Source organism: Crinia signifera, chromosome 1 (genome assembly GCF_055691185.1).
Source record: "Crinia signifera chromosome 1, ASM5569118v1, whole genome shotgun sequence".
Lineage (NCBI taxonomy): Eukaryota > Metazoa > Chordata > Amphibia > Anura > Myobatrachidae > Crinia > Crinia signifera.
Window position 1 is genome coordinate 257,704,186 of NC_139217.1, and position 17,295 is coordinate 257,721,480.

General features: G+C 45.4%; 1 protein-coding gene across 2 annotated transcripts in view; it reads left to right on the forward strand.

The window, feature by feature from the left end:
- The first annotated feature begins 1,982 nt into the window (after positions 1 to 1,982).
- Positions 1,983 to 17,295, forward strand: part of POLRMT (RNA polymerase mitochondrial) — a 96,028-nt gene continuing 80,715 nt past the window's right edge. The window contains exons 1-4 of one of the 2 annotated variants that reach the window (XM_083181053.1): positions 1,984 to 2,190; positions 7,908 to 8,003; positions 12,597 to 13,165; positions 13,767 to 13,897. In XM_083181053.1, the coding sequence (XP_083037179.1) occupies positions 2,091 to 2,190; positions 7,908 to 8,003; positions 12,597 to 13,165; positions 13,767 to 13,897 (896 nt within the window). In that variant the 5' untranslated portion in view covers positions 1,984 to 2,090. Of the gene's footprint in view, positions 2,191 to 7,907; positions 8,004 to 12,596; positions 13,166 to 13,766; positions 13,898 to 17,295 lie in introns of both variants that reach the window. The other variant, XM_083181063.1, reaches the window with a different exon arrangement.

Below are 17,295 nucleotides of genomic sequence, written 5' to 3' on the forward strand. Positions count from 1 at the left end.
TGCGGCCGTCCCTTATCCGGAATTCTCTTGGTCAGCTATCTTTCCATCTGGTCCTGCCAAGACACTCCAGACGTACTCCGCTCCATCTTCTGCCGCTGGAGGTTCCGTTCCGGTTACGTAAGTGCTCCATTGGAGCCCGGTCCTTATTCTTTATTTTCTGGACAAGCTGTCCCGTATCTTTAGTTGTCCTGTTTTCGTCTTGCCTGGCTCTCCGGGATCCGGAGAGATTCATGCTAGGGGATTAACGCCGTTTTGGGGTACCGTATTGTACCATTTTTGTGTTGGCGTATTTTGCGTTTGGTGGCACCCCGTTACTGTAGTACCGGTGCTTGTGGCTCGGCCACATTCCCCGTCCTTGGCCAGGTGCCGTCAGACAGGGTGTTCCATTCAGTTAGGCCCTAGTAGCCAGATCCTCCTTTTGGTCCAGTCCCTGACAGTCGCCGTGGGCTTGTCTCAACATAAAACCTGGTTGCATCGGGGTTGGAGCGGGCTTAACCTGCTCCCTCGAACGCGGCGACTAAAGGAGAAGCCTAGCACCTTGCAGCCTGCGGTCACTTGCCCGGGACGGCCAACAGAGTTAGAGTAGGGCTTTGCCGTGGCCATTCTAAACAGCGGTCCCGGCTGAGGGTTCAGCCCACCACCAGTCACTGCATACACCCACGCACGTTACAAGGAGAGGCAATGGGTGAGAGAGTGATGGGTAGAACGAGAGTGTAATAAGGTGAGGATAACAATTAGAAGGGGGACAAGGAAAAGTATTTGATGACTTAGAGCAGCGGTGGGGAACCTCCGGCCCGCGGACTGTATACGGACCCTGGAGCCGGTCTTTGTAGCCCACCCGACGGCCTTCTCAACACGTTTGATTTAAATTACGGTACTTGTTTCCTAGCACGGCTTCCATCGCATACCATATTTAGTGGTGTGCCATGCGTGTGATGTGATCTTCCCGTTAAATTAACAGGAGTGCTTGTACAATGAAATATCGCATAGCATCGCATGCCAGCAAATGGCATGCAATGCGATTTTTAATCGTATAAGCACACTGATGGGTACTTACAATGTTAAATGCACCCTCATTGTCAACGCCACCCCCACTATCAACGCCAACCCGAAGCATGGCGAGCGCAGCGGTACACGTCCTCCGACCGTTTCATACCCCCCACTATTCACGCCAGCGTGGAGTTGATTTTAGATAGTGTGACGAGTGCAGCGGAATACATGTAAAGTAATCCGTGTCCGCTCGCCACGCTTCAGGCTGGGTGGCTCGCTGCGCTAGCCACACTATCTAGAATCAACTCCACGCCGGCGTGGATAGTGGGGGTATGAAAAGGTCGGAGGACGCGTACCGCCGGCTCACTGCGCTCGCCAAGCTTCGGGTTGGCATTGATAGTGGGGGTGGCGTTGACAATGAGGGTGCATTTAACATTGTAAGCACCCATCAGGGTGCTTGTACAATTAAAAATCACATTGCATGCATCGCATGCCACTATATTGTATGCGCTGCGATAAGATGCACTTCGATCAAAGGGGCAGATGTATTAAGCTTTAACAAGAGATAAATCCAAGGGTGATAAGGAGAGATAAACGTCCAGCCAATCACCAGCTAACTGCCATGTTACAGGCTGTGTTTGAAAAAAGTCAGTAAGGAGCTGATTGGCTGGACGGTTATCTCTCCTTATCACACTTGCATTTATCTCTTGTTAAGGCTTAATACATCTGCCCCTTAATCGGGGGCGCCGTGCTAGGAAACAAGTACCAAAATTACATATAGTTCTAAATGTTACAAAATATTTAGTAGGGCACGTTAAATGTTACCCACTTGCTATGCATGGCATCAGTATATTGTATAATGCACCCTCGCCAAAAAACCGGTGAGCGGCCTCAGGAGTTGTAAACAAATTGCGTTTTGCTGACAAAGCTCTGTGTCCTGTCAGGAGGGTGCTTGGTGATTGGTCGGACCGGTATTAGCGCTTGAACTACATGTCCCGTGATGCATTGCGGCTGTACGCCTACCACCCCGGTCCCCCGTGTGAGATTGTGTACTGGGAGTATATTAATGGCGGCGGCCTAGGCGAGCACGGGGAGCCGGGATGTCGGTGCTGCGGCTCAGTGTTCTTGGCCGGTTTCTTCGGGAACAGGCGGCTCCTGGCACCGGGCTGTGCACTAGCTGCAGGCGGCTCCTTGATGGAGGTGAGTGCTGCTACACAGCGACACTTGTGCCCCTGAACTCTGACCTTTCTCTCTCAGGTGGCACCTGCAGTCAAGACCTCTGCTTATAGCGGAGCTGAGCCAGCCAGTTCTCAAGTGGTGCTGGTTACATAAATGCTGCATCGTTGCTGACTGTAGCTGTGCCGTCTACTTCAGTGACAACTAATGTACAGAACAGAGCCCATCTTTTAATACCCACTGCCTTTCCAATGCGTTTACAAGCGATTTAATCCATGTATATTGTATGTGAATTAGTCTGATACTTGAAACCGTTGCCTATGTCATCTTAGTTCTAGTAAAAGTTGTCCACTTTCAATTAGCTCTAATTCATGGTTTACAAAATGGTTTACTATACCATTAAAGTTCTGACTTTAAAACAGGACAAAACTGTTTTGCTGAAGGTGGTGAGATGAGGCATGCCATGGAAACCGTAAAGTAATACAGGTTGAGTATCCCGTATCCAAAATGCTCGGGACCAGGAGAATTTTGGATAACGGATTATTCCGTATTTCGGAATATATTAATATTTCAATTATGTATTTTGAAGTATCTTGCATGTGTGCTGTATAAACACATAAAATACACACAAATATATTTTATTACCACATAAAATACACACAAATATATTTTATTTGTTCAAAAAACAAGGTTTCAAAACATGAAACAAAATTTGTGTACTATCTCAGATATTGAATTTGAATGCCAAGCAATCATTTTCTTGCACATATATAGTGCCAGTTACATATCATGTCCTCAGTAGTGCTGTTACAAATGTCCCCAATGAGTTTTTAGCAAAAAAATATTTTTTTTTTCACTTTCTGGAATGTATGGTTTTCGGAATAATTCGGATAACGGATACTCGGATACGGGATACTCAACCTGTAAAAAATTTTGCAGATACTAAGTTTCCTTACCACAATATAAAAGGGGATTTTTTGTAAGAACTCTGTCCACATAAACGTGCAGTGCGCGCACCACATCAAAATTTTTCAGTTTGTCTCTATTTCATGCCTCCTCAAGAGGACAAAACACCTGGAGCACAATCTCCTGGTTCAGATGGAAGTTAGTCACAACCTTAGGCAAAAATGGTGGTACCATACGAAGGACGGCTCTATCTTCATGAAAAAAAAAAGAAAAGCTGACTTGTAAGTCCCCAACTCAGACACCCGACCTTAGAGGCACGAAGGGTGGCTTCTGTAAAACTGCCAGCACCAATGACAAATCCCATCGTGCCACCGGCTGTCGTTACTGGGGTTTAATACTTATAACCCCCTGAAGGAAGGTCTGAAACTCCGGTAACAGTCACTCTCTCTTCTAGAAAAAAAAAAGATAGTGCAGAAAGCTGTACCTTCAAGCACTGCAAACTCAAACCTACTGAAAACCCATCCTGGAGAAAATCCAGGAGCCTGGCCATCTTAAACCTAGAGGTGTGTGTACCTTCAGCTTTTCACACCACCTGACATAGGTCTTCCAGACTCTATGATAGTTTTTCCGCAGACACAGGTTTTCAAGCTCTCAGCATAGTCCGAATAACCGCCTCAGAGAAACCCTTCTTCAATAAGGAGATCTCAAAAGCCTGGCCGTCAAACTGAGACGAGGTCTGGATGAAGAGGAAGACACCACCGACAAACTTAGTATGTCCAAATACCAGGACCTCCTGTGCCAATCTGGCTCTACCAGAATGACTCGACCTCTGCGCCCTCACTCTCTTGAGGACCTGAGCAATCATGGGAAATGGAGGGAAGACATCAGCCACGTCGAAGTTCCAAGGAACCGTCATGGCATCCACTGTCCATGCTGTCGGATCCCTGGTTCGTGAACAAAATCTGGCCATCTGACAGATGTCTCTGGATGCCATCAAGTCTACCTGTGGGAGCCCCCAGAGAGCCAAAGTGTCGTGAAACACCTCCGGGTTCAATGCCCATTCCCCTTCGAGCAATTCCGATCTGCTGAGAAAGTCTGCTTCCACATTTTGGATGCCCGGAATAAACACAGCTCACAGGGCTGGAATACAAGATTCCGCCCACTGAAAGATCCGAGACACCTCTCGCATCGCAATCTTGCTGCAGGTGCCCCCTTGATGGTTAAGATATGCCACAGCTATGGCATTGTCTGACTGTCCTTATCGGTAACCTCGTCAGCAACACCTCCGCTTGCTGGAGAACTCTCCACAACGCACGGAGTTCCAATATATTTATTGTCAAGGTTGATTCTGTGCTGGATCACAGCCCCTGCAGCCTGAGATGTAGAGCAACTGCTCCCCATCCTCTGAGACTGGCTTTGATCATGACTACAAACCACTCCCACGTTTGTTAAGAATGACCCAGCTGGAATCTTTCCAGATCCATCCACCAGACTAAGGATTCCCTTGTCTCCTGAGTCAGGACAAGCTTTTCCTGCTTCTTGGTCTTTGGATACCCTGACCAATTGCTAAGAATGTTCCATTGGAACATCCTTGAGTGAAACCTAGCGTATTGCAGAGTTTCGAATGTGGCCACCATCTTGCCCAACAGCTTCAGGCATCTCCAGACTGTCGGGTTTGGGGAATCAAGAAGTGATAAGACCAAGAGACGTATGTCTCTGGCCTTGGTTTCTGGTAGAAACACACGATGCAGGTGAGTATCCAGAACCACTCCCAAAAACTGCAGTCTTTGGGTCGGGCCCAACTGAGACTTCTGGATATGCAATAGCCACCCATGTTCCTGTAGAAACTGCGTCGCAACTATAAGATGTTCCCGCAACCTCTTGGCCGACTCTGCTTTGAACAGTGGCGAATTGCAGCATTGATTGATGTTCTTTGCAAATAGGCACGTGTAGATATGCATCCTGAATATGGATGCCAAAATTCCCCTGGTACTTTTTCCCCTGTGGCCTGCTTTATCAGAGCCTCAAGTTCTGAATCAAACAACCGCTCTTCTTTGAAGACAAGTGCTTCCAGTGACTTCTTGGACTCACAATCTGCTCTCCTAGCAGTCACAGTATTGGCCGACACCTTAGAGAAATACAAGCTGCACTCCAAGGTTACAGTATGTCGGTGTGTTACAGCTCCATCCGATGCTTTTTGAGCAAGAGTGAGCTCAGTGGAAGAATGGTGGACTGCCAATTTTTAAAAAAAAATAGTCATAAAGTACAAAACCAGAATGGAATAAGCTTAAATGCATATGGACACAATGGGGCTTATTCAGACATAATCGCAAGGCTGCTAATTTGAAACCGCCAGCGATCCGGTAAATGCTGCTCTGCTAGAGTGAAAATCTGAATTGCAAATGAATGCAATTGCCTTAAACATCTAATTGCAAATTAGATGTGTAAGGCTTGAGCTGACATCACACACCCTTAAAATGCTTGTGCATGCCTACATTTTCCCTGACACTCCCAGTGTTATTTCAGTCACGCTTAGCATTTTCTTAGCACTCCCACTAAATGGCCGGTTCCCATCCCCAAGACGCCTACTTCTTCACCTAGTTCAACAAGTTCATCCACGTCTATATTTAATTTGTGTGGTTAAAATTTGAACAATATGATCATTCAGGATTCCTTTTTATGATCTGAGACCTCCAGAGAAGCATCTTGGGTTTCTTTTGGTCAGGCAGGAGGCCCAGAATCCACCTGTGAATCCTCAACAGACATCTAAAAATGGAGGTGTTGGTTTCATCTGTCTATAAAATTATCTGGCGTCCCATCTGAATCCGACTGTTTTCTTCCATTCCAGTAAATAACCTATACTGTGGAACAACTTTGAGGCTGACCATATTATGTTGTTAACATGAACTGATATAATGTCCCCATTGCTTTACCACCTGGTCTTAATTCTGTAGAATATAAATATGTTAGTGGACAAGGTATAAAGCAGGGCTCGACAAACCCCGGGGGCCAGGTCGCCACAGTGACCAGATTCTGCATCCTGGCAACCAGATTTTTTTCTGGAGGAAGCAGAATCCAGTTGTGGCTGGGAGGGCTTGCAGTAACAGCCGGGCAGAGCAGTCCTCGCTCCCCCTCCCTCCTTCCTTGCTGCATAAGAGGCAAGAGCAGGTATTTCAAAATGCAAGCTGGAATTGCGAGACAATTAGAGTTTATAGTTCAGGAGCAGCAGTGGTAGCACCTGATTGTCTATCCGAGCTCCAAATGGCTCTGGCGTGAGTATTGAAATAGCTGCGACGGACCTGCTCTTTGGGGTTTGACGGCTGATCTGCCCGTCAGTTGCTGTTTCCGCGGATGGTTACGGCAGGGTGGAGGAGGAGGCTGCCATTTACCCCTGGCAGAGCATGTAACCCCATAGACACACACACAAAAAAAAATGAAAAGCCCATGTTGACCTTTTCCACGTCAACCTTTTGACCATATGACTGTAGACCTAGACATTGTAGATCTAATTTACTATTACCAGATTTTCCACCAAAACAATGCGACATGTTACATGGCTAGAAATGTCCTACAGTGGTTGGAAGAGCACAATCAAAATTTCCAAATACTGCCCGGACCCCTAATTCCTGCCCACAAACCCTTCCAGCAAATGTGGGAAGCACTGCAGTCCGCATGCCTCCAGATACCTACCTGTGCCAACTTACCATCACCTTTGTTCAGTCACTCCCAGCCCATCTAGTAGCTGTCCAGGCTATTAGCTGGTGGTCATAACAATTTGACTGGACTGTGTGAATTCTTAATGTAATTCACATTGTTTGGTTTATGTATGCCACGTCTTTGTACATGATAAAGGGCTTCAAATACTCCTTCTACAGTCCAATCAGAAGGATGGGACGGTACTTCTTTACTTTCACGGCGCCAGCATGGCGCCGCGCTACTTCCGGGTTACGCTCGCCACAAACTAAGTATAATAAACGAAGTTAACGCCATGCCAACATGGATAGTTCATACCTTCACTATCCATGTTGGCATGGAGTTGATTTTAATTAGCGTGGCGAGCGTATCGAGCCACCGAGCCCGCAGCGTGGGCGAGCGAAGCGAGCCCCGCAAGGGGTCTCTGACGCGCGGCGCCATGCTGGCGCCGTGAAAGTAAAGAAGTACCGATGGGACTTTTGGTTTTAATTAAACAATTTGTTACAGTCAATCTAATGGCCCACATACACTATTTTGAGTGAAGAAGTCTCCTGCAATCCCCACTTGAGACACCAGGGACCTACCCGGGTAGCAGGATTGTATGCAATATTTCATATATGATATATTGCATGCTATCCAAGCCAAGGCTAGCCTGCTCGGATGCAATCCAACAGATCACTTCTGCAGCCAGTGTGACTCGCAGGCACTGGTGTGCACATCGGATCGGCTATCAATCACATCTGATTTGGAGGATTTTATACGATTGATCATCACAATCGGATGTAAATTGCCTAGTGTATGTTTGGCTTAATTGAAGAGAATAGCACAGTGTGTACGGGGTGAACATTGACCAAATAATTGCTCAGTGGATTGCACCATTTATGAAGTACCCAACTTTAAGATGTCCAGTGCAATGTACACCACCCTTCCTTACCCTGTGTTTTCTGTGTGGCTTCTTTTTACTATTTACTTGAAAACCTAATAAAAACATGTTATCAAACTCCTACTTGGAACCACATTATAGATACACTGCTTTATACACCTCCTTACATGTAAAAAGGTTTGAAAGGATCTTCCAACATTACTAAAACAATATTTAATAGTGCTGACCATACTTTTTTTTTTTTTTACAAACCAAACAGGCTGTCTTTATGAAAATACACATAGATGGTCATCCTCTGCCAAGCCTAAGGATGAGGTCGCTGCCAGCGATATCTACAAGTTGGAGCTACTTGAAGGTCAGTGACACAGTAACAAAGATATGGTGAAATAGCCATGTTCTGAATTATGCTGCTTTCAGATCGCAAATGCCAGGTTGGCCCTAGGATTTGGACACGGGTCCGTCCCGGGAGACCCACTGCAGCTTACAGCGACCTGGCTTATTGCAGGATCGCTTATGTCATCTGTGGCGCAGGGCGAGCGGTGAAAAGTTAGACGGGGAGGAGGCAGCACTAAAGTAACGCTGCTATCCTCCATAGTAGTGGCGGACAATACCAGTCCTCTGAACCGTGGAGAGGAGGAACCCCATCCGGAGTCTGCACATGCCCCCCCCCTGTTAAAACCCCCCTGCAGGGACATGCATGCAAGTAGAAGAGAGCGCCAGGCATATACATGTGAAAGCAGGAATAATATAATCTTGGTGCACTTTAATTTAACAAAACTAAAATAACTTAAAATCTAGTGATTATAAGTTAAAAATGTAACTATAATACTACTATAACGGTTAATGATTTCATTCTCCGTTTCTTTGCTACCTACATACATTGGTCTTGTGGTGACCACTGCCAGGAGATTTGCACAAATCGAAGTCACCAAGCCCAAAACATTTTACTTTGGTTCTTCACAATCAAGTAAATTTTTGTCTGTCTGCCATATGCAGCCTGTTGACTTAAAGAAGTGTCCACATACATCTATCCTCTGTGCACTACAAGTCGCATTACACAACACAGTGTGACTCAGTGGGGATGAGTGTCTTTGTGTGCTTTCTGTTAAATTGGGGAGTGAATAGGATGCACAAGCAGCTTGATTAAAATGATATGCAATATGCTTATATTCACTGTGCCTACAGTTGTATCTGCATAACAAAGGAAGTGTTACATTGTTATCCAGGAAAACAGCATAACGTAGCATTTCGTAATTTAGGAAAACACTACCATGGCATCTCGTATGCAGATACAGTCACACACAGAACATAGGGACATATCCATTTAATCAACAGAAGCTGCTTGTGCATTCTGTTTTCCCCTTTATGCAAATAATATGCACATTTTAATGGTAAAATAGCAAAAAGTATGCTCAGCGTTACAGCATCACTCTACTAGAAGGGCTGTTTAATGCGAAAGGAGGCTAGAGCTGCCAATTCAAGTTTCAATGTGAATGTCAGTGGTTCTCAAACTCAACGGTGTAGTCGTTACTTACTGACACATTTTAATGGATCCCACAGATGGAGAGGATTTGTTTAGCTTGTGATTCTGTGAGGAGACCTGGAAAACTTGTTAGGGTCCTAAGGGCTGAGTTTGAGAATCTATGAAATAGGTTGATAATAAAGATTTTGTAAATAATCCAGTGGTTCCCAAACTTTCGTGAGTAATGGCACTCTAGATCAGGGGTGTCAAACTCAAATTCATCGGGGGGCCACATCAGCAGTTTGGTCACCCTCAAAGGGCCAGTTGTATCTGTAGGACTATGTGTCCACTCTTTATTATCATAAATTATTGTTACTGCATTCAATTATTGTATACTCAGCAGTAGCATTTCCCTCCTGCTATTGCTGTGAACTGCAGTGCATTAGGGCACACGCTGCCTGCACAGGGGGGCAGCACTCAGTCTTAGGTCCTGCTTATTATCATGGGACACAGCAATTAATGATGGGCTGCAATGTGCCAGTGCACACACACACACATAGGCAGAGAGTTTGACACTTACCCGCGCTGATGCATCCACTCCAGTCTGAGCTGCTCCACCACCAAGGACACAGCTGCGCTCTCACACAGGCGCATTTCCCCCTCCCTCCTGTGAGTAGCGCTCCTCGCACTATCTATCCAGGAGTGGGGGGCAGTGTGCTCCCGGTCACTGTGCAGTGCACACTCAGCAGTAAGTGACCTGGAGCGCACAGCAGCAGCAGCAGCACCATTCACCACGATGGACCTGCTCTTTTCTCTCTCTGGCTCCTATACAGCAGGTGGGAGCGTGAGTGGTTGACGACCTGCGGCACTGCGCTAGAGGGCAGACGTTCTCTGGCTTGTAGGCTGCCGCGCATGAGCTGAAGAGGCGGCTTTCTTGATTAAAAAAAAAAATCGAGAATAAAAGGTGAAGGCTGGCGGCGGCTGCGCGGGCCACATGAAGAGGTCTGGCGGGCCGGATTTGGCCCGCGGGCCTTGTGGTTGACACCCGTGCTCTAGATTATCAGCACTTTTTTCACGAAACCTTGTCAAAAAGTTTTTTTTTATTGATAAATTTGGGAACACAAGGCACACAATTTGGGAACCACTGAATTATACAATCCATTCATTACCATACATGAAAGGTTAACAATTTAGTGGTAACTAGTAATCTGTCAAATCTCTAAAAATGTCACATGTCCAGATAATGTGTAGAAAATAGTTAATGAAAAGAAATGGTAATTTTATTATTAGAATTTGATATGATAAAAGTAGTCTTTCAACAGGAGCCCAGTTTGTCAATTAGCATCAAAGCTACCAGTATCTTGACAGTCTCTTCAATTTCAATTAATAATGTATAGTTGTCTTGCCTAAATATATATTCCTTCGCTAAGGGGGGTATTCAATCCCTGCCACTATTTCCGACAGGGGAAATAGCGGCGGGCGCCTATTCAATGCTGTCTTTCCTGACAGCATTGTCATGGAAAAACATAAAATTCTTAATCACTCATATAGTGATTACACTAATAATGTACAGGTAAAAAAGATTTATGTTAAGTCAATGAATAAATGGTAAAAAAATTAGGAACCTATGATTTACATTTTACACCATTATTTGTTCTTCATAATGTTATTAATAAAACAAGTGGAGGTAATTAACCTTATTCTTCTCTCTAAATAAAGTTAACAGAGGTCTCCAAAATAATCCTTTATATAGCTTTCTATTTAAATATCTAACTTTTTGGCACAAAGTTTGTAGCATTTCATACATGGTAATTAATGTAATGCTTGTTTTTTAAACTTTCACTGTTCATGGATTGGTTTCGATTGATCTAGAGCAGGCATATACAAACTGTGGTCCTCTAGCTGTTGTGAAACTACACATCCCAGCATGCCTTGCCATAGTTTTAGCATTCCCTAGTGTGGCAAGGCATAATGGGACTTGTAGTTTCACAACAGCTGGAGGGCCATAGTTTGGACATGACTGGTCTAGATAGTGTCTAGATAGTCAATAAGGCTGACACATGCAAAGGTCGACATTGATTTTCCAAAAATCTTTACATTTTTCATACTTTTCCATTCACGTAGACTACAATTGAGAATAGTAAGGTGTGCCGAGTAAAAGGAGCAGGCCCGACACATGGCGAGCAAAGTGAGTCTAGCTAGGGTATGTGGTACGACAGGAGTCGACATTGATTAAAAAATGCATAAAACTCATGACGATTTTTTTTTGTGTGTAGATGTATTGCATGTTGACGTTTTGGTGTAAACCTATTGAATGTCAATTAAGACACGGTCTTTATAATAATCCACAACCTCAAGGACAATTTATCTGATGTAGTTGGGCTGAAATACTGTATATGCAGTGGAATCTTAAGTTACCCCAGCTATATAGATTCAATAATAACCATTTTCCACAAAAATTCAGTTTCTGACCCGGATTTTGGGATACTTTTCCAACCCAGGTCAGACATGGTTTACACTGCACCTTGGAGATCTGGGTTATTCAAGGTTTGGCCCCATTTATTTTTAACGCTGGTCTGCCCAGCATATCGCTTGGATGCTTTCATGAGGCAGATCTCTGCATTTACAGCCAGTCAACATTTAAAGCTAGATACACACTTAGTGTTCCCGCTAGGCTGTTTTAGCGGGGCGCTGCGCCCTGCCCGATTTTTAAAGGGAAAGATGCGCCCTGCCCCTCTAGCAGCGCCCCGCTAAAACAGCCTGGTGCCTGCCCGACTCCTTGCACGGGGAAGCCCAGCGCCGCCTTAGATGGCGATGCCCTGCGCTTCCCCGGCATCAAGGCACCTTCCCCCGTGGTGACGGCATCTTCGGCGGGGCTGGGCCCGCCCCCTGTACTGACCTCGGTGGCCGGGCCCGCCCCCGTTAGTGACGTCGACGGCTCGGCGCGCCCACTTTAGTGACGTCGCCGGCCCGCCCACTTTAATGACGTCGGCGGTCTGGGACCGCCCACAAGTGTGCCGTCGGCGGCCCCGGTCCGCCCCCCGGCGCCCTGCCCGGCAAAATTTCTAGAGTGAACACTACACACTAATAGATATATCTGCAGATCAATTGATCTACAGATGGATCGGGCAGCGTGTTCTCCATTCACACTCTGTTTACAGATATATCGCTCGTATACACTGGCCGATGGTGCATCAATATATCAGCCGTTCAATCCAACTGCCAATATATCGACCAGTGTGTACACACCTTAAGAATAACCAGGGTTGTGCAACCCTGATAGCTACCAGGATCATATTCCCAGGTCAGCTGACCCAGTTTATTTTGCAAGTACCTTTTTACACCAAGCTGTGACCGAGGTAGACCTTGCAGTGGAAAAGGGGTAGAAATTAATTTATGAGTGCTGGTAATGACTTTCTTATTGCTAAGGTATGAGAGACTGTAGTAAAGTAAAATATCTCCTTTTACATGTGATTTCTGTTTCAGTCTTGCAGACTCGGTTGCAGCAGTTGCAAGAGGAAAAGGGGAATAACAATCCCCAGCAAGGGGAAGGAAGACATGAAGACAGTAATAAAAGCTCTCAGACTCCTAAACGCTGGATGGAAAAGCTGAAAAAAGAGCAAATTACAATACATAAGAAGCAGAAGGCATTAAATATCATGCAATATAACAAATTGGATAATGCCAATGTTCAAGTCAGCCAAACTCCAGAAAAGCCAACCAAAAAAGCAAAGAAAGTTAAGAAAAATATTACATTGGATGCAAAGCATTTGTTGCCAACAGTATCTGCGTCGACATCTCTGCCAGCTAAAGGGGAGAAAGCTGAAGTGTGCAAGCCGATTGGTCAGAATAGTGAGCTTTTACTGGATGATAAGGCAGGAAATGAAAATGGAGCACACCAGCAAAACCTTAAGAGTTACTTGGAAACATGCATATTTATAGGGGAATTTAACAAAGCCAAATATTGCCTGCAATATTATAATCAGAACTCTGAAAGACGACGCATCCTTAATACTTCTATGTACAACTTGCTGCTGAGGTCATGTGCTAAAGAGGTAAGAGCATAAATAAAAAGATGCACTGATTGGAAACTGCATGTGCATAGACATTGTTCTACAACAGTTTAGTTTTAAAGCTGGAACAGATAAAAGTATGCAATAAAGGGAGATTAGCAAAGCTGCGGATGTAGAGTGAAGAGGACTGAAAAGTTAGGGATGGGAGAGCTAGTAAAGGCATACAGTACACAGGCTTGTATAGTAGCCCTCTGTGATACATTGGGATGAATGGAGAAGGGTCTGTGAGTATCTGCTAAAGTACAAGTTATGAATGGAATAGTCTGCGAATTAGCAACCAAATGTTATAGGGCTAAATGGCTGTATACAATTGGTTGCAGTTATTACCCACAGTCTGTGCCTTAGGGAGCCTTGCATGTAAATCCACAGTAAATGCCCTTATCGTATGCGTCACGTATGCTTTAACCCATAGCTTTGGGTTCAGCTGTTTTTCTTTGCGAGAGAAAGGGGCTTTAATTGAATAGTCTTTGGCATTTTCTCAAATAGTAAATTCACTGAATTGAATACAGCCTTTAGGCTGCAGTTAGTTATTGGCTTCTAAGGAAACTGCCGCTATTCTTTTTTTTTTTCTTCTCTCTGACAGGCTTCAATGGCTGACATTAGTGACCTGTTCAAGATGTTGGAAGTTGCAGGTATGAAGCCAAATTTGGGATCCTATGCTGCAGCACTTGAATGCATGGGCCGAAGTGTCAGCAACATAAACGTCATTGAGAGGTAATATATTCATGTCTCTTATTCTTATTAGACAAGCTAACATTACGTTGTCTAATATTTTAGTATGATATTATTATAATTATTATAATTTTATTTATAAGGCACCACAAGTGTTTCGCAGCGCCGTACAAAGGAACAGTACAGGGAGACAAAACTTGGCATAACATAGAATAAATAACAAAAATAGAGTACAAATAAAGAGCGCCACAGTTCAATACACATTACAGCTTGAATATAAGTAGTGAGGACTCAATCAACATACTATAAGAGGCCAATGATGAAGATGAGTATGCGGACGAAGATGGTCACTGAGTGTTTGAGTATAGGAGAGCTGTGAGTGACATGTGAAGAGAAGAGGGCTTTGACAACAGGAGGGAAGAGGGCCCTGCTCGGAGTAGGTTACAATCTAGTAGGAAGGGGAGACAGACAGATTACAAGAGGTGCAAGCAAGTGGGTGGTGGCTAGATAGCAGGATGTAAACAGGCAAGGGGTCAGAGAACCAGCTATTTTATGCAGTGGAAGGGTACACTTTGATGAATAGGTGAGTTTTCAGTGCCCGTTTGAAGCTTTGCAAGGTCGGGGAAAGTCTAATGGAGCGAGGGAGTGCATTCCACTGAAGGGGTGCACGCGCAAAGTCCTGTACTCTAGCATAGGAAGCAGTGATCAGGGTGGAGGAGAGACGACCGTAGAGGGCGGGAGGGTGTATGAATGGAGATGAGGTTAGAGATGTATGGAGCAATGGAATTAGAGATGGCCCTGTATGTGAGTGTGAGGTGTTTGAAGAGGATTCTGTAGAGGAATGGGAGCCAGTGCAGATTTTGTTAAAGGGGAGTGGCAGGATTAGAGTGGTGGGAGAGGAAGATAAGCCTGGCTGCAGATTTGAGGACAGATTGGAGAGGAGCCAGTTGGGATCGAGCGAGGCCGGTGAGGAGAGCATTGTAGTAGCCGAGCCGTGAGATGACCAGTGAGTGGAGTGGAGCTTAGTTGCAATCTGTGAGAGAAAAGGCCTGATGCGAGCAATGTTGCGTAACTGGAACTGGCAAGAATGGGCCAGGGCTTGGATGTGGGGTGCAAACGAGAGGGAGGAGTCGAGAGTGACACCCAAGCAGCGGAGTTGGGGAACGGGGGAGATGATGGTGTTGTTAACAGTGATAAAGATATTAGTAGGGGGCATAGCTCTGGGTGGGGGAAAGATAATAAGTTCGGTTTTGTCCATATTCAGCTTTAGAAATCGCTCAGACATCCAGGAGGAGATGGCAGAGAGGCAGTTGGAAACCTGAGAGCGAACAGTGGGGGACCGATCAGGAGAGGAGAGGTAGATTTGGGTGTCATCAGCATAGAGGTGATATTGGAAGCAAAAGGAGTTAATGAGTGCACCCAGAGAAGTGGTGTACAGGGAGAACAGAAGGGGGCCAAGGACGGAACCCTGAAGGACCCCGACAGGAAAGATGGAAGGTGGTGAGGTGGAGCCAGAGGCAGAGACTGAGAAGGAACGGTTGGAGAGGTAAGAGGAAAACCAGTTGAAGACCGTGCCAAAGAGGCCAATGTTTTGGAGTGTGTGGAGGAGGAGAGGGTGATCCACAGTGTCAAAGGCAGCAGATAGGTCCAAAAGGACCCTTGGATTTGACTCACAGCAGGTCATTGGTGACTTTCACTAGGGCAGTCTCAGTGGAGTGAAGTGGGTGAAAGCCAAATTTAAGGGGATCAAGGATGGAGTGGTCAGGTAGCTGGTGAGACGCCTGTTATATCTGTTATATCCTTACTGTGTCCTACAGTTGTCATTTAAGACCAATAATGAATAGTGTTCATGCTAATATTTCCACAAGAAGTGCCGATGGCTCACCATCAGTGTATTTAACTCACTCCCCTTCACTTGCTGTTTACACCTCGCCTGTTTCCTAGGGCGAGGTGAAAATGATGAGTGTGGCTATTAAAACGACGGATCTCGCCACAAAATGGCGGACTCTCTGCATTTGTGGCAAACCTTGCTGTTTAAGGGGATCCTCACCGTACTCTCATGGTGAGGATTTGTGCCGTATATTGAATACGGCAAGGGGACGCCCAGAGGGTGTTGGAAGGCAAGGATGGCTTGTTTTTCGGCGAGGAAAAGCCTTGCCGTACAAACCCAGAAGGCATTGAAAACTGCCCAATGCCACATACCATAATGCCCATTACAAATTATACCACACAATGTAATGCGTATTATACTACATACCATAATGCCTTCTATATTTTATGCCACATAAGTGAAGCTTACCTACATTATTATTATAGTTTATTTATATGGCACCACAAGAGTTCCGCATTGGGAACCAATAGGCAACACACCTTTCGCATCACTTATTCGTTTGTCACAATCTCTTGCACACTACTTTTCCCAACCTTTCTGCTACTATTTAAATATCCAAACGATGGTTAGTGTTCAAAACATTGCACACTTTGTCCACTTTTACTTATTTCGGTGTGTTGAAGGTTGTCTAGAGCGTGGCTCGTCCTTAACGTAACTCTGCCCTCCTTGAAGAATTTAAACCAACGGATATCTTACCAAAGGCCCTTTAAAGCATGGCAAGCATCTCTGTACCTGATTTCCTGAATTTTAACATTAAACTTGATCGCATATCATTGCTCTTAGTTTACAGCTTGAATTGTACACTGTAAAGCAGGCATGTCCAACGTTGGCCCTCCAGATGTTTTGAAACTACACATCCCAGCATGCTTTGCAATAGTTTTAGCATTCTCTAATAGAAAAACTGAGGCAAAGCATGCTGGGATGTGTAGTTTCACAACATCTGGAGGGCCAACGTTGGACATGCCTGCTGTAAAGGCTCACCAGAAACTGCTGCCGATGGGAATGTGTAACCAAGACACCCCAGACACCCCTACCGCGCCGCCATGCGCCTGGTCTGCGTTACGTGAACAAAATCTGTCTCATTATCGGACAGACCCTGTATAATACCTGTGCTAACGGTATAGTGTTCTGCAAGCATTATAGATGTTGAGGCAACTGTGACAGTAGGTTACTGTTTATTTGCTTAAAAACAGAGCTCAGTTGGAATTGGAGTCCTATGGCAATGTATAGGTTCCAGCCACCTGATTCCAATGCATAGGGTCAAGATCAGGCCCAAATTGGATGTGTCTGACATCCATTCCGATGTACGGTCTCATGTGCATCGGATCGGATCTAGAGAACATACATGCTGTAAATATGATCTTCGTGTTGGGTCCCCTCCCGGCAGCAGCGAGTCGGGATCGCATGTGATCACATGCAGACGGGTCGCATCTGGGGTGGACAATACAGGTCACATCACATGCAGAAGGGCCACATTGAATAAGATCCCCGCTCCCAGTCGCCAGGAAGGGGGTCCAACGCGAAGAGGGTCCCAGGCGGCTGGAGGGGG